This window comes from Vulpes lagopus, chromosome 1, assembly GCF_018345385.1.
Source record: "Vulpes lagopus strain Blue_001 chromosome 1, ASM1834538v1, whole genome shotgun sequence".
NCBI lineage: Eukaryota > Metazoa > Chordata > Mammalia > Carnivora > Canidae > Vulpes > Vulpes lagopus.
Genome location: NC_054824.1, coordinates 99771514 through 99793520, shown reverse-complemented (window position 1 = coordinate 99793520; position 22007 = coordinate 99771514). Strand labels below are relative to the sequence as shown.

General features: G+C 39.5%; 1 protein-coding gene across 2 annotated transcripts in view; it reads left to right on the top strand.

Moving 5' to 3' along the window:
* CRYBG3 (crystallin beta-gamma domain containing 3) overlaps positions 1-22007 on the top strand; it is a 103579-nt gene that overhangs the window by 3950 nt on the left and 77622 nt on the right. For both annotated transcript variants that reach the window (XM_041765867.1, XM_041765879.1), the window contains exon 2: positions 11426-11492. In XM_041765867.1, the coding sequence (XP_041621801.1) occupies positions 11426-11492 (67 nt within the window). The remainder of the gene's footprint in view (positions 1-11425; positions 11493-22007) is intronic.

The following is a 22007-nucleotide window of genomic DNA, read 5'->3' as shown; positions in this document are numbered from 1 at the left end:
CCACCCAGGGATCCCTGGGCTAGGTACTTTTACTAGAAGCTTCTCATTTAAACCTCAGCCTTGAAGGTTGGTATGCTTATCACTGTTCTGACAATTGAGGAAACTGAGGTTGGAGAGTTCTTAGTGGTGAACACTGTTGGCATCTTGGGTGGAACAATGCTTTGTGGAACTGGACTCTGCTGTCCTTTGCGGAACATTTGGCATCCATGACCCCACCCATAATTGCCAGTAGCATCCTCCAGTAATTGGGATAATTCAAACACCTCCACCCAAGTGGATGGGAGGTAGGATACCACTCCCATGGAGAATGATTTACCCCAAATCATGAGAGTAGTAAGTTTCAGGGGTGAGATTTAACCTAGGTTTCTCTGACTCTAAAGCTATGGTTCTTTTTTCCATACCATCTTGCTCACCACCCTTCAGAACTTTGCTCATTCAGAACACAGTTGAATATATAAGTCAATTGGAATTGTTCATACTTTATTCCAGAATGGGTGGCAGAAATGTGGCCCATTTCAGATTGACTCTTCTTGGCTGTTTTTTTCAGTGTTATAGAATATTGTTATTGAGAGAAAGAAGGTAAGACGCTCTCTAGCCCAAGGACAGGGGCTGTCTTATTCATCTTGGTGACCCCTTTACCTAGCTCAGGTGAGAAGTGTATCACTGTTGATAGAGCATGAAGGCACTTATTAGTGGTTTTCAACCAGAGGTAGTGCCCCCCATATTAGGCATTTAGAGACATGGGGGATCTCAACACAGTGTTTGGCTCTCTCTTTAAAGTTCAGAGAATTTTTGCCTGACACCTGATGTTGAATGGGTCAAGCCAGCATGCTAATGGTTCGCTGTGCAGGCGATATTCTCAGAAAAAATGGCCGTAGCGCCTCTGATGCATGAGAGCTACTGACCTTCAAGTTAAAGAACGAGTGTTGACCACAGCATCAGGTATGTGAGGAAAGAGAGCTTTGTTCTCTGAATTTCTATGGTGATTGTGTTTTCATTGATTTGAAAGCACTATGGAAAATAATTGGTAATTAGTTTAGTTGAATAGGAGATATCTGTGTGGTCTTGAAGGACCACATCAGTTCATGCCATTCGTAATAAAGATGACTGGGAACGTCCAGAAGTCCTCAGCAGTGTGTATTTTCTGAGAATCTTGAACTCCCAGGTTGACCGAACGCTCAGAAGCTACTTTTGGCAGTAGAGTAGAAATAGAGACTCTTTTAGGGTGTTGAAACCATATATCATCTTTCAAGTGAGATATCTATCTTTGGGGTTTAACAGGGTGTCTGCCAGATGCCTAATTTAGGGACTCTGTTTCTTGGTTGAAGCTCAGTTGTACACTCCAAGTGTTAAAGTTGCAAGTACCTCACATTGTCCTACAATAAATTTATGTCCTCAGAATTTCTAACTATTAAAACAATGATAGCCTTTTTTTTTCTGTCTTAGAGGAAAATATGTAAGGGGATATTAACAAATTTTGTAAAGAAGAAAATAATGTTCTCTTCAAGATAAGATATTTCATTTTTTAACCAGAGTTCTGGTGAAACACACAGCAGCCTAGGTATTGCCAGAAATGCTAATACAACGGCAGTCGTAAGAAAACATAGGCTGGTGTAAATTTAAGCTGAGGAAAATAATCTGGGATATCTTCTGTGAAGTTCAGCATGAAATAAAAGTTTACAATGTCATTTGTTTGAAGTCTGTTCATTCCCTAAATTTAAATGGCTGCTGTGTGTCAAATATGGTACAAAGCAGTGGGGATAGAGATGAGTGAATGACTAAAAGTGCCCTCAAAGAGGTCATAAATTAACAGAGGAGATACACATGTACATCTCTGCTCTCAAGATGAGCTCATCATAAGCCAAAAATGTGTTTGGCATATGTGACTTGTTTGGTTCAGAACATGCTTACTGCTTGCTTCATGGCTGTCAGCTATCGTATGAGAGCTTTATTGGGGCTTTCAAAATATTTTCCCACATTATTAGCTTTTCTGTGAGCATGGTTTGATTAACATCCTTTGCCAACCAGAATATTAGGGAGATGTGAATAGAAAGTGCTTTTCTTCTGTTCTTGCTCTTCTTAGGCTCTACAGGTGTGGCAAGTTCTAGATGGAGGCAGGGAAGCACATCCTCTTGGGAATTAACATTTCATAGGAGTGGAGATCCTTACACAAAATAGCTTGGTGCTGACAGAGAAAGAAATTGAAGCTTTGTAAACAGAAAGAGCTCATTCTTAATGTTTGGTCGGCAGTTGTGATGGCTGATGGTAGAACTCCATCCAGCAGGACTGTCCTTCCATGTATAATCCCTGGGGGTATTTAATTGCAGTAAATACCCCAAAGCAGTAAAATAACTATTTTCTTAGTCCTGTGTTTTGGTTTTTGTTTTGTTTTGTTTTTGCTGTTGTTGTGGTTTTGTGTGTGTGTGTGTGTGTGTGTGTGTGTTTTGCCTAACAGATTAGTGACAACAAAACTAAATTGTCGTTTATTAAGGCCCTAATCAGACCCAAGCCCTGTGCTTGGGACTTTGAAAATATACATTCACTTAATCCTTAACAGACTTTGTGAGAGGTATGTTTACACCGTCTTACAGAACTATAAGGTTTGGAGAGGTCCGATAATTAATCAGAAGTCTCACAGCTTCTGTGGTAGAGTCAGAGTGAAATTCTCCCTCCTGAATTCAGAGTCTACTACAGCGTTTATGTGATTGCTTCCTCTGCTTGACTTAGGAGGACCCATAAAAGAAAGCTTGCTCTAGAAAATGGTTTGGAATGGAAATAAAAGACAATGGCATGCAGCTGGACGTCTGCCCAGATGGCTTGGGTCAGCACTCTGTACGATAAAGAGTTTGTGGTCCTGACAACTGGGAAAAGGAAAACAAATGTATATATCAAATTATAAATTTGTATTTAATCCCATGAAAATGGTCAACCTCCTTCAAAAGACGTGCAGATGGAAAGTACAGCAAGATGCCGTATTCCACCTAATAAGCAAAAATTGTAGTTTACCCATATCTAACTCAAGTAGTGACTGGTGGGAGAATAAACTGGTACACAGCCTTAGACAGGTTCTCTCAGTAGCACGGATTCACATATTCTGATTCGGCACTTCTGGTAGGAATTCCATCAGGTGTAAACAGTTTGCCGACAGGCCCAACATTGCCTATGCAAGGCTAGCTGTGGCATGTTGCTTTAATAGCAAAAGAAATAGTTGTGTCCTATCAAGTGGACTAAGTGATAAATCATGGTCCAGTCATAGAATATTACACAGCTGCCAGAATGACAAAACTTCTTATGTGCCATTAAGGAAATATCTCCAAGTTTCTTTAAGAATGATAGCAAGCTGGAAATCGTTAAGTGTAGTATGCTCCCTTTCCCATATAAATGGGGGAGTGTGAAATAAGTCTGTTTCTGTGCTGTGTTAACAGGGTGGCAGGGGGGGATAGGAGACTGGCTTAAGAAAGGAACAAGCGAGAGAGACTTCATTTTATATCTTTTTATATATTAAAATGAATTACCTATTTCAGGGGAAGAGAGACTAAGACCTGGTGACTATCTGTGCATAAAGAGTGAAAATCAAGAGAATTTGTATTGATCCTGACTTGGCAGAGATCTTCCAAAGGATGAATGAACTGCATTAACTTGTTTGAATGAAAAGAGTTATAATTAAAGCTATAAATAAATAGAAGTAATATTTATAATGCAGAGAAATTTGATTATTTTGACTGTCACTTAACTGACAGTTTGAATTCTGAAAGGTGATGACAAAATTAAGATTTTTTTTAAAAGGACTAATTTTAAAATTATTTTTATAATTTGTATAAACCTATATACCATTATAGAAGACCATAAAGCATCACTGTTGAGTGAAAAAAAGTTCAAAATCCTGAAGAGAACCACTTTTTCATAAAAATACGTATATATGAGGAAATGCACATAGGAAATAATCTGAAAGAATAGTATTTGGGTAGGGATACGAGTTGTACTTTTTTCTTTCTGATTATTTCATATCTGTTTTACAAAAGCATCTGTTCCTTATTAAAAGGACAAAAAAATGCAAAGTATTGTCGATTTAAAAAAGCAAACAAATGCAGTTTGAATGTCTAAATGTGCTCTGCTTGTATAGGGTTTGCATTCGATTGTGAGCAGGTACAAAATTAACAAATTCTAGAATATGTACTCTGAAGTACGGTAAAGCAGGATGAGGGGATGGGACATGATGGAGGCAGTGACTCCAGAGTAAGATGTAGATGGGATGGTCATGGAAGGCCGGCCCCTTGGGTAACATGTGAGCAAAGACCTGGATGACACTTGGCAGTGAGACAGAAATATGAGGAAAGAACTTTCCAGGCGGAGAGGACAGGCAGCTTCAGGGCCCTGGGGCAGGATCGTGTTGGCACAGAAGCCACAGTGAGCAGAGACAACAGAATGGAAGGGACAGTGACTGTCAATGATATGGGGGAGGGAGTCAGGGCCAGAGGAGGTAGGCCGCGGTAGGGAGTTGAGATGTTTACTTTTTGAAAGTGTCATTTGGTCATGTGTGTGTATGTTTATATATTGATGCTAGGAGAATTTGCCTTGAGAAAGAATTTGAGTTGGAGGCTGGAGGTGAAGCCAGCCTTGGTCAGGCTCTGGGAAGGCACAGTCTCACCTGTCCTTGGATCTCCAGCAGCCCTTCCTTAGGACAATTGCATGACTACTACTCTATGAATGAGTGCCTGTTTTTAGAGTATTGAGTTCATGTCACAAAAAAAAGATTGAGGGTGTTGATTCATGTGAGGTAGGTCCTAAATGTTCAGAATCTGAAGGGTATAAGAGAGGGGACTTTGGGCGAGGAGAGCAGTTACTGGTGTCGCATAATGACAGCTCAGGTACACATCAGACATACCAACGTTCTCTAGCCTGTGATTGAACTGCAATTATGGGTCTGATTTTGGGGGCACGACATGGGACAGGAAGTAAACCAGCTTCCATGTGGATATGTAAATTACAGGAGAAGGCTGACATAACAAGCGAAGGACTGTCAGAAGAGCCTAAGATTGCAAAGCAGCGGAGCTTCATCGCCGTGTCTATTACCCTCCCTCTTTTCTCCCAGTTTTTCTCCAAAGAGTTATGAAATGCAAATGCCAGATGTTTGAGCTAAAATACAAGCTATTCGACTGCCTTAAAATTGCAGCTTTTAGTTACCTTTTAATTTGAAGCCTAGAAATAGTGCCATAACCACCCGTTTTATATTCTGTTAATGGTCATTTAAAAAATACAAGTACTCTTCAACTGTTGGCAGTCAGTGTTTATGAATGGACAGTTTTCCAGATGACTGTAAATTGTCAGTGTGGAACTCTTTGTCCCCACAGAAGCAGGTTTGGAAATGCTGATGGTGGCTCCAGGCCAGTGCACTAAAGTCACTTTAATCCATAATATGCCTGCAGCATTATATTGAACAAAGAGAACCTCCAGGCTTGCTGTGTGAAGCTGTGTTTGTAAGGAAAAACTTCCAAGGTGGTGTAGATGCCCCCAAGGCAGCAGCAGAAGACCCTTCGAGAGTCTGTGGGGACAAAAGGCCGTACTGTGTTTTAAAGACCCCAGGGAGGGCTAAGAGGGTGGAGCCTAAGGGAGTACAGGACAGGCCTGGGGGTGGTCTCAGTAGGTTGGAAACAAGAACTATACATGTTTCTGCCTCTTTCTCAGAATGTCCTGCTATTAATTTTGATACTGAGTTTGGTTCTTGGTTGGTCTCTCTATTCCTTCGAAACTTCAAGGTTAGTCCACCTGTTTCTTTTTCCATCCTCCCTACCACCGGGGGATCATATGGGATTTTAGATCTGGCAAAGAGCTGGTCTGACGCACATTTCATTTCTGTTTCAAAAATAAGATCTGGAAAGGTGCATTTTGACTGAAGTGACTTTTGTCCTTAAGGTCTATCCCTGAGACAGACATCTAAGTCCGTTTTGCAAAGCAGTTTGCTTACCAATGACAAGAGGAAAGGGTGTGGATAGGTAAAAGACGCCTTCTTGTTCCACGTTATTTGTTCATTTAGTTCTTAGAGGTAAAGTCGCACCTGGAGGACTATGAGTTGATCACATTTCAAAGGAAGGCCTGATTCTGGCTGCTTCTAGAGTTTCACCTGAGGAATGGTGTCAAGTGGGCCCTAAGGTAAGGAACAACATGCCAGGCAGGAGGCCGATGGAGTTGTGGTGGAGAGGGTGCCACTGTGTAGGGGACCAGAGAGCTTTATGTTCGTGGGGGGTGGGGGGGAAACGAGAGATTTTCCTTGACTCTCTTTCTTTGTCCTCAGCCCCGTGGGTTCCTCTATCGCACACCGGACCTCATACGATGGAAGTGAAAATCGGAGTGGGAAGATCATTTCAGGCCCCGTCAGGCTGAGTGGGATGGAGAGGAAGGAGAGAAGGGAAATCCTCATTTCCTTACGGAAAGTCCCTGTGGACGGTGAATCCGGGGGACTGTGTACATGTATAGGGCGTTCCCAATTTGGGGACTGCATTTAATTAAGTGGCTTTGTGTTTAGAGATGCTCGGAATTACTGCCAGTGATGTCTTCACCAAACATTGCCTCCTTTCTAAAAATGGCAAGAAGTAATAGACTTCTGCTTCCGTAGAGAAGTGGGCAAGCCTCCAGAAGACAGTTATGAAAGCTGTATTCAGTTCTTTAACACCTCTAGATTTTTCTGGTACAACCACAGGAATGATGTGTGAGAGAAAAGGTGGAGTAGGAGGCAATGCCCAGGCTGTGCTCCAGGAGCGGCAAGGAGTGGAGAGCCTTTCTCCCTCACCGCGTCTCCACCCTGTCCTCCTCCAAGTCTGCATGCTTCCGTGTGTGTGTGTGTGTGTGTGTGTGTGTGTGTGTGTGTGTGTGTTGACTAGGAAGTTGCCTTCCTGCCTTTGGAGGAACTGAGTTTGGGAGAGACCCAGCAGCATCCCTTGTGCTTCAGGCTGTGCTGTATGCTGAAAGGGGATACTCTCTTGTTGGTCTCACTCTGTACACGTGATATTCAGTGTGCTCGTTAGGGCTATAGCTCTTTGCTGGGGCCAGGAGCTCTGCAGGGCATGGGCGTCAGAAAATGGGTTATGTCCTACGTGACTGAGTTCTCTGCGTAATTGTCTACCTACCCTTTATTAACACTTAACGCATTTAAATAATATTAAGTGGAGATCTCTCAGACTAGATCATTCTCTTCCCTATACAACTTTCAGTTGTTGGCTTCTGCTGAACATAGAAAGGCTCCCCAACCATTGTTTCTCAGTGATGTGGTCAGAGAGCCATCTGCTTCAGGTCTGCCCTGGGAAGGGGGAGTCAGTTATTGAGCATGTGCATTCTGGGCCCCTCTAACTGGAGTCCTTGACAATTGGGCACATGAATTTGCTTTATAAATATGATTGTCCATGATTGTAGTGCATCCAGGTAGGGATTCTGAAAGAGTGAGGGGAAGGATTCTGTGTGGTGTGTTGACTGCTCAACCCCTAGCACCAGGAACAGAGCCTGCTACTTAAAAGGATCTTAAAAACAGAGGGGACAATACTTATCTGGTGAGTGAGTGAGTTCTTGTGCCCCGGTTTTTGCTTCTTATTTGCTATGGGTTAGGGAAGCTTGTTAAAATTTAGTTTAAAAAAAAAATTAAAAACAAAACAAAACAAAACAAAACTAGAGAATAAGACACATTAACAGGATAGGGGTTTTCCTCCACATAAATTATTTGAACTCTAGAATGTTGATGTGCTCCATTTTTTTCTTGGCCCAGAGGTTTGTATTCATTTGTCTGGAAAGTAAATGGTTAATGGCTGCACGTTGGATTACTGGTTTATAGGTATGGTCTAAAGAAGTTGCTTCAAAAATGAGCAATTTCTGTGTTACTTTGACCTTGATAATTTCTGTGGGCTGTTTTGAAGGATTAATTTCCAGAGTTCTGTTAGCTAAGTAAGATGAAGCTGTTTGGAAATGCAAGATAATCTTATTTGAGCCTATGTGTGGTTATGATTCCTGCCCCTCACCCCTTGCCATGAGCAAAATGTGTGCTTTCTAAAAATACTGCTATTGAACTATTCCCAGGTCCGAGAGGGGAGGGGGGTTAAGCTGTGAAAAAACAGTAAGAATGGATTGTCAACTTTCATAAGGTTTGGAATCATCTGAATTTGAACATGTTTCTCTTTCCCTCATATATTTAAGAGTCTGAGAATACTATTCCAAGCCTTTTGAGTCCTTTGTGTTAATTTTATTTAAGCAGACATCTAAGTCCAGTGTATTCAGTATTTTGTGTGTGTGTGTGTGTTTTGCTTTTAAATGATCTCAGAATAATTTTGGTTCTGTTGAGTGATTTTTCTGCTCCCAGCCCTACTCTTCTCTTTATACCTTTATATTCTTTCAAGAGACTTGCATACTACTTAATTTTTTTAAAAAAGCATGTATTATTATATCGTTCCCAATGGAACACTTTTTTGAGTAAGCAAGCACAAATGGGAGAACCTGATCGATAGCATTTTTTAAATTAAATACTTGAGCATCAGGAACAGTGTTAGGCTCTGTATGAAACAATTTCTGAATTTAATGAGTTCAAATTCTAGTTAGATAGCTTGGCGTCATGGTGAAAAGTGGAAACTTGTGAGTGGGGTCACTGGGTTCAATAAGAACCTCCAAAAATAAAGATGACGCTAGAACTAAGTTGTAAAGGATTGAGAGTTGGACAAGGTGTCGAAGAATGTTGCAGACAGGAGAAGAAAGTAATTTACTGGCATATTCTGAAAATGTGAACTGGTTCTATGTGACAGGTGTATCTGGGGCCACATGAATAACTGCATCCTAAGGACTCTTCATTTTATTTATCAGCTGATAGAGATTTCCTGAAGGGATTTTTAAACTGGAAGATGTGATGATCTGATTAACAATCATTTTGACAGGAAGGAAGAGCTGAAATAGAGCAATCTCAGAGGTGCCCGAGATCAGTTAAGGACTCTTCCTTAGTAAACTAGAAAAGAGGTGGGGAAGGCTTTAATTGAAACAACAATTTTTATAGCTAACCCAGGATTTTAAAATGTGTTGTTTACTTTATACCTCAAGAGATTTTGAAATTTTGGTTTATCTGTAAGATTCATGAGACTTACACATAGGCTTAAGTTTTAGAGAGTTTTATATGAAGTGTCAAGTATTTTGTTTTCAGCTTTAAATTCTTCAGTTGTTTGCTCAATACAGAATACTTTCATGCTGACATACAACTATATTTTTCTGGTATTTCGTGTTTGTAAAGTGAATATAATTATAGCTACTTGAAATTATGAATGTCTGTGTTAATCCCATGAACCTGAACCTACATTGTTTACACAGGTTTTGTATTGGAAAGGAAACTTTTACCATTTTCATTTACAATTTCACTAAGGCAGTAAGTTTACAGAATGCGCTGTTAACACTCTTATGCAGAATTTCAGTTTCAGAACAAGATTCTTGTTCAGAATCTTGAACAAGAATTAGTAGACTGAAATACTTGAATGCTTAGTTTTTAGGTAGGTCATTTAAAATTGGTTGTAGTTAGAGAATATACTTATAAAATCATTAAGCTCATTATTACCCTCGATTATACTCCAAATCCTTATAATATGCCCTTTCTACATATATTTTGCCAGTCTCTTTTTTTAATTGTGCTTAAATAGACCAGTCTAACATTTAATTTAAAAGAATAAACAAACTTGTGACAAAAAATAAAGCTAAAATGGAAGAAAATGGAGATGAAAACCCACTCACATTTAAAGTAGCAGTGTTAGAGACATTCTTATTTTATAGAAAGAGATGTATTTAGTTATGGTTCTGAATTGTACAATATTATTTTCCATTTCTGTCCCTGGTTTTTAGCATGGAATTTTCATGTGTGAAGCACACAGCTCACATATTCATCTTCTTTACTGGGTTCCTTTCCTGTTGACATTTAAAGGCTTGGAGTATGACTGTGTCTTGTTCTGTGTATTTCTGTACAGAGTTGAGACTTAATGAAATTTTAATCCATTATGTTTTCCATGTGTTCATGATCTTTCTTTTTGTCATTACCATGTGTTCCACAGATAGTCTACATAATTGCACTGGGCTTTGTGGAATGAAGACCTGAGTAGCCCAAATTGTGTCTTCTCTTCCTGTCCTGTCTAATCTGAGCTCTTGAGACCACCTCTTTTTCACCCCCTCTACCGCCAGTCACCATGATTCTCTGTGTTTTTCCCCCCTCTCAGAGTCATCGGTCTGCTTTATGCTTGTCCCCTGGTTAAGGACTTCCCAGTGCTTAGTGGGACAAAGATTGAGTTCTGAAACGGGTCAGGCAGGTTCTTCATAGTCTGGCAGGCAATACTTCTGGTGTCATTCTCCTATCTAGCAGAGTTAACCTCAGCCAACTTGCTGTGCTCCAGTCCTTTATTAAAATACACAAACAAAGCATGGTTTCCTGAAAATGTGTGTTCTGTGTTACCACCTCCATCCTACCTCTCCGCTGTGGACACTTTAAGGAGGCAGAAGTGCCCTCCCTTGCTCCCTTGTGCTCTCTAGAATTGTGTTCATTTAGCAGTTATAACTTTTACCAAACTGCATTATTATTTTGCTTGTGTATCTGTCTCCTCTACTGGACTGAGTTTTACGAAGACCCTGACCTACTTGTTCTTAACATCCTCAAGGCCCAGCACAATTCCTGAGGCTTGGCAGACAGTCACGATAATCTTTAGAGGGGAGCTGTTCACTGCGTCTAGCATTAGAAAAGTATGAAAACCAGATAATGTATAAACATGGAAATAAAAAATTTTGTATTTGAAATCTTTACGTGCCTAATAGGAAGCGTAGTTTATTATGACATCTCCTAAGGCATCTGCAAAGGTATTCTAGACAGGACAATTAGAGGTGACAGTTTGGGAACTCAGCTTCCTAAATTGCCGTCTGAGACACATTGGGGGCTGGATTAACCTGCATCCATGTTCAAGTATTCCCAAAATTCACTAGGTTACCCTATATGTGTAGAAAGACTTGCTGAGTAGAAATATTTCTATTCCGTATAGTACTCAGTATGGGCAATAAAAAAAAAAAAAAAAAAAAAGACCGGGCTGCAGAAAACCTTAATATAAATAAAACTGGAGAGTGTTAATCCTTTCCAAGATTGTGATAGGTACACACTGTTGCTGCTATGTTCAGGTGCGTCGTTACTGAGATGCTGGTTATCAACATAAAATGTAGTGTGTGCGATAGGTTCATGAAAATTTCGGAGGCCTAGATGAGTATTTTTGAATGTGTTCTCAAGTGTAGAGATTCAAATCAATGTATTCTTTTACATTTTGTACATGAATCTTTTGAGCATTGCACATAAAAGACCTTTCAATTTTTGCTTTAAACTCAGGAACTATGACTCTAGTAATTCTCTTTTAATTTCAAAGAAACTGTGGTTTTTATTTTTCAGTGTTGAAAATGAGCCCATGAGCACAAGTCAGAAAAAGGAAAATGTACTTTCATCAGAAGCAGTAAAGGTACAGTTTTAAATTAATATTTTATATTGAGCAAATGTTTCTCTTAATTTCTGTTTCTCCTTTTAGATTTGTCATCTCATTTTACATTTCCAAAAGAGCACTGTATTATTTATCCAGCCCAGCTCTGTTGAACATAGTATTTGGATGGGGTGGAGTGAGGGGGAGGGGCCCTGAGCAGAGTTGTAGAGTGGTGTTCTTACCCTGGCTTTGCCATTAACCAGTTGTGGGGCTTTCAGCTGAGGCACTGAATGGCTTTGTCCTTAGTTTTCTAATCTGTGAATTGGATTGCCTGACCTCCATAGTTTCTTTTTCCTAGGATGTTCTTTGATTTATGTTGTGTTTTCTCAAATGCTGCTGACATTTAATAGTGCTTTTGGTGGGTAGAAGTTAATAACATGTTTTTACATCTTCAGTATGTGGTAGATGTTTTTGGTCAGTTCACATATGAACCAGCTTTCTTTGCTTCTGCAGGACAAGCATGAAAAGTGTATAAGCTACATACTTCCCTAGGTAGTTACTGAGAAGTGTGGTTAAACATCCTTGAAAATCGGGCTGCCTCTAGCTCGGTCAGTTGAGCATCTGACTCTTGATTTTGGCTTAGGTCATGATCTCAGGGTCATGAAGTCAAGACCATGTTCAGCTCCCTGATCAGTGGGGAGTCTGCTTGAGGATATTCTCTCTCTCTCTCTCTCTCCCTCCCCCTCTCCCCCTTCCCCCCCCTTTCCCCTCCCCTCACTTGCTTTCTCTCTCTTTCCCTCTAAAATAAATAGATCTTTAAAAAAAAATCCTTGAAAATCACTTAACCTTGTAGCATTTCTTTTTATTCGTAAGTAATTTTCTAGAAACTGGGTGTTTGTGTTGTTAGGTGATGTGATGACAGGTATGTGATCAGGTTTTTAGTAGCTGTCCAGGCATGGAGTTTTGGTCACAGCAATTTTATTTTTACGTGATTTGTGACAGTCTGTAAAGGAGAATGCTTATGCTTTCCATGAATTTCAGAGTAAATTAGCTTGGTCAGTGGAAGGAGCATAAAGTCCGCTGAATTCTTCATCAGTGATAGGGAGCTTTTAAACGTTATGTAGGGTTCAAAGGCATTAGATATGGTCAAGATAAAGCTGTTTTCATTCTTCCTCTATAATAATAAACAATATAAGTATATTTTTGAGAGAAAAATAGGGTCTGATTTTTTTTTTTTTTTTACCTTTATTGATAGAAAAAAAAATCAGGATCACATTGTTCTCCTTATCTCTCTTCATTCCATTGTGAGTTTGGATATTAAATCCTGCTTTCGGGGGCACCTGGGCCACTCACTTGATTAAGCATCTGCCTTAGTTCAGCTCAGGTCATGATCTCAGGGTCTTGGGATCAAGCCCTATGTCCTGTGTCCTACTCAGCAGGGAATCTGCTTCTCTCTCTCTCTCTCTCTCTCTCTCTCTCTCCCCCCCCTCCCCTTGTGCATTCTTTCTCGGAAGTAAATAAATCTTAAAAAAAAAAAAAAATACTGCTTTCAAGTTTTGTAACCTGTCTGCCTACTCTTTTCCTACCAATTGAGCCAACTGTTGGCCAGCCTGCTGGTTTACCATGGCATGAGCTCTATAGCTTTCTTCTCCTCCTTCACTTTTTGCATGTCTTGAGTTGCCTCACTTCAAGAATTTTACTTCTAATGGTGTATATGCATGCAGCCTTGCCCTCAAGTTGTTTTACAGGAAATATTTTCTTTTGAGCTCTCCTAACTTCGAGGTTTCTTTGGCTGATAACTCCTGACACTCCATCTCTTAATCCCTATTGCCTCCATACCAGTCTTGACTTTCTCTAAACACTGCTGCTCTCTTTGCTGCCTTCCCCTCTCCCAGGCTCTAGTTGTCTCCGCACTCAGCCTGTAATTGATACTGCACTACTTCAGCTACGATCTCACTAAAACAACGAAAAAAAGGCCTTCAACTTTGGCCTGTGCTGTCGTCCAACTTTGTACCTGCAAAGATTTGTTCCAGAAAGTCACACCTCTGTAGGTGCAGTAAATAGACATGTTGGGCAGTTATTGTGGTTGGGCCTCCATGATTACAGTGTTTTCCATCCATTCTTAATATCTTGGCTTGAGTGCCCAGGAAAATTCCAATTTGGGCTCTGGGTCCCCACGTAAATATTAAATATGGCTCATAGTCATGAGACTCTTTCTCTTATGATCTGAGGCCCATTGGACTAGACAGTACAGTTAGCTCATAATAGGGTACCACAGCACTCTCACCGCAGTGGCCTGAGCGTTTTGGCCCTTGTAACTGTTGGGTTTACCATCCAGAAACTACCAGTAAGATTCCTTCAGCCTAGCCACACAGGCCCAATGGTTTAGATATACTACTGCCAGACATCAGAAATATATAGTTTAATAACACCAATAGTCAGCACCATACTTTGTGGGGAGGGAAACCAGTTAGAACAATATTTATGGTCTTGTTCTTTTAAATAGTCTCAATTTAAGTATTTCATTAGCAAGTAGAATAAATAATATGCATTTATTTTCTTTCTAATGAATAGTTTTCTGACACAGCACTCAAGCAAATGTAATGTGACATTTGTTACCATGCTTCCATCTTGTTAATCTGAATTTTATGATAATGCCCTCTGTGATAATAAAAAATACACGGGATTTTTCCTCTTGAGTCTGAAACATAACAGATTTATGAACAATAGATGTTCTTATACATTTCTTTTTGTATTTGACTTTGAGATGCCAAATCAAGATGTTGACAGTTGTTTGGTTGTAGGTTTAAGCTACAAAATTAATGGTATTTTTCAAACAACTAAAGACTATAGAAGCTCTATTTTATTTTTTATATATTCTTAGTTATCACTTACATGCTATACAACATTTGCTGTTTTGCTAACGTTGGTAGCCATTTCTAATGCTAGAATTTATCATCCCAATTTAAATTTCTGGTATATGAATTAGGTATTTATATCCGGCTGGCAAAACTTTCAGATAGTTTATAGTCTACCTTTGTTTTTCTGTGGGGTCTACAATCTAGTCTTGTAGCCTTGCATACTTAGTTCTGCTACATTCACATATGCTGTAATTAAAAGAATGGAAAAAAATAATAAATAAATAAATAAAAGAGTGGGAAGATGTGTTCTAATTCCCTGCTGCCATCTGCTACTTCAGAGGAATTTTCAGGAATTGTTACCTTCCAAGGATAAACTCCTAAAGCCTCCCTGCTTTTGGTTTTGGTCTGGTTTTGGTCTCTTCATGCCTTCTCTTGGACCTTGCCTTGATTGTCCATCCCTCCATCATCACTGTCTTCTATTTCTTTTCTGAAACACACAGTTGCTTTGGGGGTGCCTGGGTCACTCAGTCTGCTAAGCATCCAACTCTTGATTTTGGCTCAGGTCATGGTCTCAGGGTTGTGAGATTGAGCTCCACATCAGGCTCCATGCTGGATATGGAGCCTGCTTAAGATTCTTTCTCTCCCTCTACCCCTCCCTTCTTCCTCTTTCTCCCATTCTAAAAGACAAACAAAATACAGTTGTTTTTTCCCTTTGGTGGGTCTGGTTTCCTTTCAGACGATCATTTCACATCGCTCCCAGTTTTTACCCCAACATTTCTTATGAAAGTCTGTTTCAATCACTATATAATTCTTAATCCTTTCTCATTGACTCCTTTCTCTTCTCTACTCCCTCATTCATGGAAAACTTAGTACTGTGGCTGGTACACATGTCGTAAGTACTCAGTAAGTAGTTAAATGAGTGAAAGTCATTACATGAAACCAGTGATCTGTTTCTGACCACCGTCAGTCAGTAAGTAGTCTTTTCTTAGTTCTTATTTTATTTAACCAGTTGAGGCATGATTTTCCAGATCTTGTCTTCCAAAGATTTTCTTTTTAATCTTTGCTTCCATTAATACTGTTTCATTTCAATTACTACCTGTGCCGTTACCTTCTGTTTTCTTCTCACTTTCTGGCTGAACTGCTTTCCATATAGGTGTTTCTCAAAGTCCTCAGACCTCCTCAGTGTCAGTCTTCCAAAGTAATAGCTTTCAGTCTTATTGCTTTGTTCTTCTGCTCTCAGATTTCTATTTGACATCCCTCCTGGACTCTAAGCTTGATTGTTGGGGTTCTAGATATTTCTGTATGGATGGCCTTTGATACCTCAGATTCAGTCTGCCCAAAAGTCTCAACATCTTCAGAGATGTCTTCTCTATCTATATTTGGTTGGGATGTGGAGGTGGTGGCAGGTAGGGAAGATCGTTTAACTGCTTGGGACAGGGAAGAGCCCTGGGCTCAGGTATGCCATCTGGAGATTTTTTTCAGCCAAACTCTTTACTTTTTAATCCTGTGACTCACACTGTCCTAAGTGGTACCTAGTGTTTTTTAAAACCTGAGCTTTTTTGGGTTGTCCATGGAATAGATTGTTTCCTTCATGATCAGAGTTCCTTGCAGACACTTGGGTAAAAGCTTCCTGTGGTCAGTGGTCAGTTACTCTGCCTACATCTACCTTTGCCTTTCTGTTCTTCTTTTTTTTTTTTTTTGAAATCTCTTATCTGCTTGTTATCTACTCTCTTCCTCCCTTTGTATTTATAACTGAAATACTTCCTTCAGCATCGTTTAGAATGTTTTGTATAAGAGAAGCAATCAGTATGTGTGGCTCATTGACAATGTTAATAAAAAATTTTACCTCTTTTTGTAGTTGAAGAGGGTGAATCTCAGAGATTGTCACTTAACAAAACCCACATTGCTAGTGAGAGGAGACAAAAGAATTCAGATGCAGTTCTGTATAAGTTCAGATGCTTCTATTTATGAACTTAATTTATAAGATATATTCATAAACTAAATTGACCAAAGAGAAATCTTATTTAAAAAAATTAAAAGAGCTATGGCAGTAAGTCTGTTTCCAGAAATGAGTCATGAGCTAAATAAAATGAATTAAACCTGAACCATAGATTATGGATTTTCCAACCCAGGCCTAAATAAATTGATGACTATTAGGCTTGTTCTCAGTAGCTTGACATCTGCTTTATATAAAATTTAACTTTTGTACCATTTTATAATTGTTGCTTATAACTAACCTACCACTTTGGTGAAGGTTCTGGAGTGGTTTTCAAGAGGCAGTAGTTGATAGATGCCTATGATGTTCCTATGAATAATCAAGGAGTATCAATCTAGTGCATATTACTTTTATTTATAACACTTATTTTTAATATTAAAATTAAATCATTTACATCAAAGACCGACACTTTTTTTTTAACTACTGTTTATCAATAGGTAAAGATGGAAAAATTGCAGCTCAAGAATATCTTACTGAAGAAAAATAGTCACTCATTGTTTTTTAATCCTATATTGAATGTACAGTGCTGTTTAGTAAGATGAATGCATGTGTTCATATTTTGATAACTCTACTTTCCTTATTGGTCTTTTTCAACTTTTCCTTGGCCAAAAGTGAGATGAGGGTCAAATTTAAATGCATTAAATGTTTTTTTGGTTAGGTTAGGGGAAAATTGATTACTGAATTAATTTTTAAATAAATTACAGCATTAGTAAATGCTTACTATCCTTTCTCAGTGACACAGATAATCACAGCAATTTGACATCAATTTAACATGAAGATTTTCAAATTTTTCTTTTTCAAATACAGGAGTTCATTTCTTTTTAAAAATTTCAACTGTAATTGCATTTGGAACCCATGTATAAATAGATTAAAGCAAAGTTTTAATTGATGGGAATGTTGATGATGGAAATGAGTTGTGTCTCATAGTGCCACTATTTCTCTGCGTCTGCCAACTATGGGCCCAGCCCCCTTGGCAAAGTTTTAAAACTACATATGCAGTGGATGGAAAGAACAGTCTTTGGAATCAGACAAATCTGGGCTTAAATCCCAGCTTTCCATGTGGTAGTTTGTAATCTTGGAAAATTTATTCAACCTCTTTGAGCTTTGGTTTGCTGATATATATGGAATGGGGGGGTGTTCAAATCCTGTTTCATAGAAGTGTTTTGGAATTAACTGAGGTAACACATATAGCACTACATGATGCCAGACACAAAATAGGTACTTAGGGAAAGAGCTGCCTCCTTTACCATATAAAGTCTGGCTAAAACTCAGAAATAACTCTTCGTTTGAGACTGGTGCTGATTTTTTCTGGTTGAATACTATAGAAACAGCCACTAGAAACATTGATTCTTTATCACATTTGAAAAGAAGGCATACATGTATGTGTGTGTGTGTGTGTGTGTGTGTGTATATATTTATATATATATATGTATATATATATATATATACACTGTTATATATAACTGTTATTTAGATAACAGTTTGATAGATAGATAGATAGATAGATAGATAGATAGATAGATAGATAGATAGATAGAGAGATTTAGCTAGAAGTTGAAAATTCTCACTCCCTGATTGCTTCTGTAAAGACTCAGTGCTGTCAGGGTGCCTGAAGTAGAGATTGCACTGTATCACTCTGGTCCACATGACCGAAGGAATTGGTACGACTAAAGCCCGTCAGTATGGCTGGTACTGGTCTGAGGCCTTGATATCTTAGAGTTCCTGGGTGTTGAATGTGTTGCAGGGTACCTGGTTTGATTTGCAGCAGCTCCATTTTATCGTAGACCTATAGTGGTCCTACTTTGTGGTATGGTGGAGTACTTTATCAAAATGGAAACTGACTATGAAAGATTATGTCCATAACTCTTTTTGTGAGTACATTATCTTTATGGGTGCCAGATTTTGATTCAAGAACATTGCGGGGGGGGGGTTCCCAAAAAGGCTTTCAGGAATAAAAACATTTATTATTCTGGCCCAGTGTGTTCATTGGAGAACTCTTTATACTGTAACAGAAAGGAGTGACTTTTCCCCTATCTTATATCATTTTGTTCCTTTATAATTCTGTACCTACATATTTGCCCTAGTTGGTTTGATTTCTATCTCCGTCTTAGCCTGTGACAAAGCTCACACCTGTCCCTCCAGCCCAGCATGTTCTGCAGAGCTTCAGGGTAATAGAGCCAATTCTCTGATGCACCTTTCCTGCCAGTGTTGCTGGGTATAAGATTTGACACACTCTCAGTTGAACTCAGTCTATTTTATTCTCTACATTTCCTTTCCTGCTGAAAGTGCCACCAATTACCAAATCTTGATGTCTGAAAATGATTCTATCATTTTGTCTCCAATCCCCATTGTTCCAGGGACCAGCAACAGCCTTTACTTCCTGTCCATACCGATTGCTACTCTATAGCTCAGACTTCTCTTATTTAGATAACAGTTTTTACTCCTATGTCTTTTCTCTGACACACATGATAGCTGCCTGTCTTGGGTCACTTATGGTAAGGGCACTTATTTGGTACACCATATATGACCACATCCACTTCTCAGAAGTTACATGGAAATGAAACACTGAAAGTTAGCATCTCAGCTAAAACCTTGATGCCATTCTAGAGCATTTTAAAAAGTGAAATTTCAACTTTTTAACTAATTTTAGTAGCAAATTATTTGTGACATTTCAGCACTGATGAGTCATGACATAAAAGTTGCAGGTAATTTGTGACCAACTTAGTGCAAAATAGTTGATGGCCAACCTGCTGGCCTATTCTAATTTTTTAGTGGAAAAATAATGCTGTGATATAAATGTTGTCTTTCAAGCAAAATCACTCTAACATTTGGGGTAAAAATCACTCATCTTTGCACCTTACCATTGGTTGTAAAATCCATTTATTGAAAAATTTTGTTCATGCAAATATGTATCAGTAATTTATATGGAAATAATCAAGCATCCCACCACAAATTAAATCCATTATGATGAAGGTAAATAATGACTATGATTTAAAATTTAGCACCACTTAAGCTGTAGCTTACTCAAGATACAATAATAACCTGATAATAATTATTTTCCTCAAAATTGAGGAAATTTCAACTATTGGTGGTAGAATTTCAAATATTGACAAATTTTGCAAGTAATGTGTTACAACCACATGTCTTAGAAAACTAACTAGAATACTCAAGCAGCTGGTTTTAGTTTGAGTGCCAGATTTTAGCACCTGTTAATAATTGAGGTGATCATCATATTCACAATGAAAGTATATAAAATTGTTTACCTTGTGGTGACGGGGAAAACAGAATATTAAGGATTGTTTATTGGAAGAACATAGACATAAGCAATTTCCATTCTGAAAAGCCTTGGTCTTAATAGAAATTTTCCAAAGATGATAAGAAAGAAGTGGTCTCAGCAGTGGGAATAGCATTACTGCAAAGACATTCTTTAGGAAGAGGGAGGGGAGAAGAGAGATGGGGAGAGAATGAATGAGGAGGAATATGGTGACATTAGGTATTTGCAAGCATTGTGAGTGGCAATAGATGAAATCAGAGAAAGACATTGGGGAGCTAGACCCACCAACACCTTGAATTCCATGCTTGAGAGTTTGGATTTATCCTGACAGCAGTGCAGTGATAGAGATTAAAGGTCTTTAAGGATGATCAGATTTGAATTCTAAAAGTTTGCTCAAGTTTTGTCTAGAGAATGGACTGGGGACGGTGCAAGCAAGTAAACAGGGTAAGCCACTGCTGGTGGTATTCAAGGGGGCACGGCATGGTGTCCTGATGTTGTGTCTGATTTTTTAACAAGTGGAAATGTTAAGATTTGTGGAAAATGAAAGAATGGAGACAAAATGAAAGAATAGTCACATTCCATTTTGGAACCATTGAACTTGAGATTACAGTGAAGTATCCAGGTGGAAATGGATGCCTGATTGATAGCTGAACATATGGTCTGAGCTGCAAATGAAAATCTGTGAATCATCAGATGAATCTGTGGGAAATGAAACCTTGTAAAAAGAGCCTGAAGATAAAGCAGGCCCAGGTAGATATTGGAAAAATATGTTCTGAAAGGAGTGGCTAAAATGATTTGAATTTGGAGAAGATGGGGAAAGTGTTGAGAGAGGAAGAAGGAAAATCTCAGAGTAATGTTACGGAAGCAAAAGGAAGGTTGGTCATCAGGAAGAAATTCAGTCTCACCTTCTATAGTTGCACCATGTAAGAAGTATGTTTTAATTAGCAAGTGGGACACTGTTTCTTAGAGACTGTGGTCCACACAGCTATGGAGGATGCCAGATTGTAAGCGCTGAGGGAGTGATTGGGAGGAAAGAGAGAGAAGATGGTGAGGGTTGGGAACCCTTTTTTTGAGGTGATTGGTAGGAAAGAGAGGGCTATCCTTGTGCATTTATGTGTGAATGGTGGGCTTCTAGAAGGGGCATGTGAGGAGCTGTGGTTCCCGAGGAGATATGAAGGAGAGGAGATATGAGGGACTCTGCACTGGTGCCCTTGTGGAGGTATTGGCCTTGTGGGGAGGGGTCCTTCCTTCATGGTGAACATGTCAGTGAGTGAAAAAAGTGTGCTGACGCTGCTGACGTCACGGCTGTAAGGGAACATCTGCCTGAAATAGACAGTAGGAACCTCAGCAAGGGCTGGGGTTGTGGAGTACGGGTGGGAAGGGTAAAGTAGCTGCTGTGGAAAATGAGGAAAAATTGCAGACAGTTTTTCAGCTGGGGCTATAAATTGTGAATTATTGGGAACCCAAATCCACATAGTATGGCATATGTTTGTGGTGTTTTAAAGCAAACCTCACTCAGATAGAAAAGATAAAACTGCAGTTTTTCTGAGCTGGGATGACCAAGAAATAAAACAGAGACTTTGAGGTATTGGTTACATGTGATGGCCAGCCAGATCGGAAGCTTCGTGGGAACCGAGAAGGCCAGTGTAAGAGAAGACAGCAGCTGTGATGAGGCAGAAGAAGCAGTGTGGGGGTATTCCTGGGACGGTGGGGTAAGACAGCTGGAAGGATGGGAGGGTGTGAACACTGGGGAATGCCTGAGGTTGGGTTTCAGAGGTGACACAGTTCTGGGTGACTAACAAGGGTCGGAGTTAATGAAAAGAGGCAAGAGGAGTCGAAGAGGTCGTCACCAGAGTCAAGGGTGTTAAGGACCTGGGACTCCAGGATTATCCTCTCTGCGCAGTGAAGGCAGAGTCTGAGGCAGGAAGGCATGACCGAGCCAGGTGCTTGAGACAGTAAGAGAAGAGTCACCTGGCTCTTCATTATTTTTCACTCAGCAGCCTCTTTGGTGACAGTCTTTATCCTGTGACCTTTTTGGCTTTATTCCCTGTGCCAGTTACCACGTTGGCACAGCACCTGCCACAGGCTACTCAAGGAGGTGACAAACTAATACCGGTTTGTCCTGCAAAGAAATTCTTACATCATTGGAACGTGGGCTCTGTGAAAGCAGGCCTCTTGGTGTATGTATGTATGTATATATTTATTTATACATACATACTGTCACATCTAAACACCTGGAATGGTACCTTGCTGTTCGTTATTTACTGAATGATTGAATGCTTTCAAGCTTACTACTGGTATGCCCTTTTCAGCCTACTGTTGCATCCCCCAGAGACACTATTCCAAGTCCTCTCTATGTCCCTCCTTTGGCTTGTCATCTCTCCTCTCACTGTACTGGGTCAGAGCCACTTGTTGGACCTTGCTCT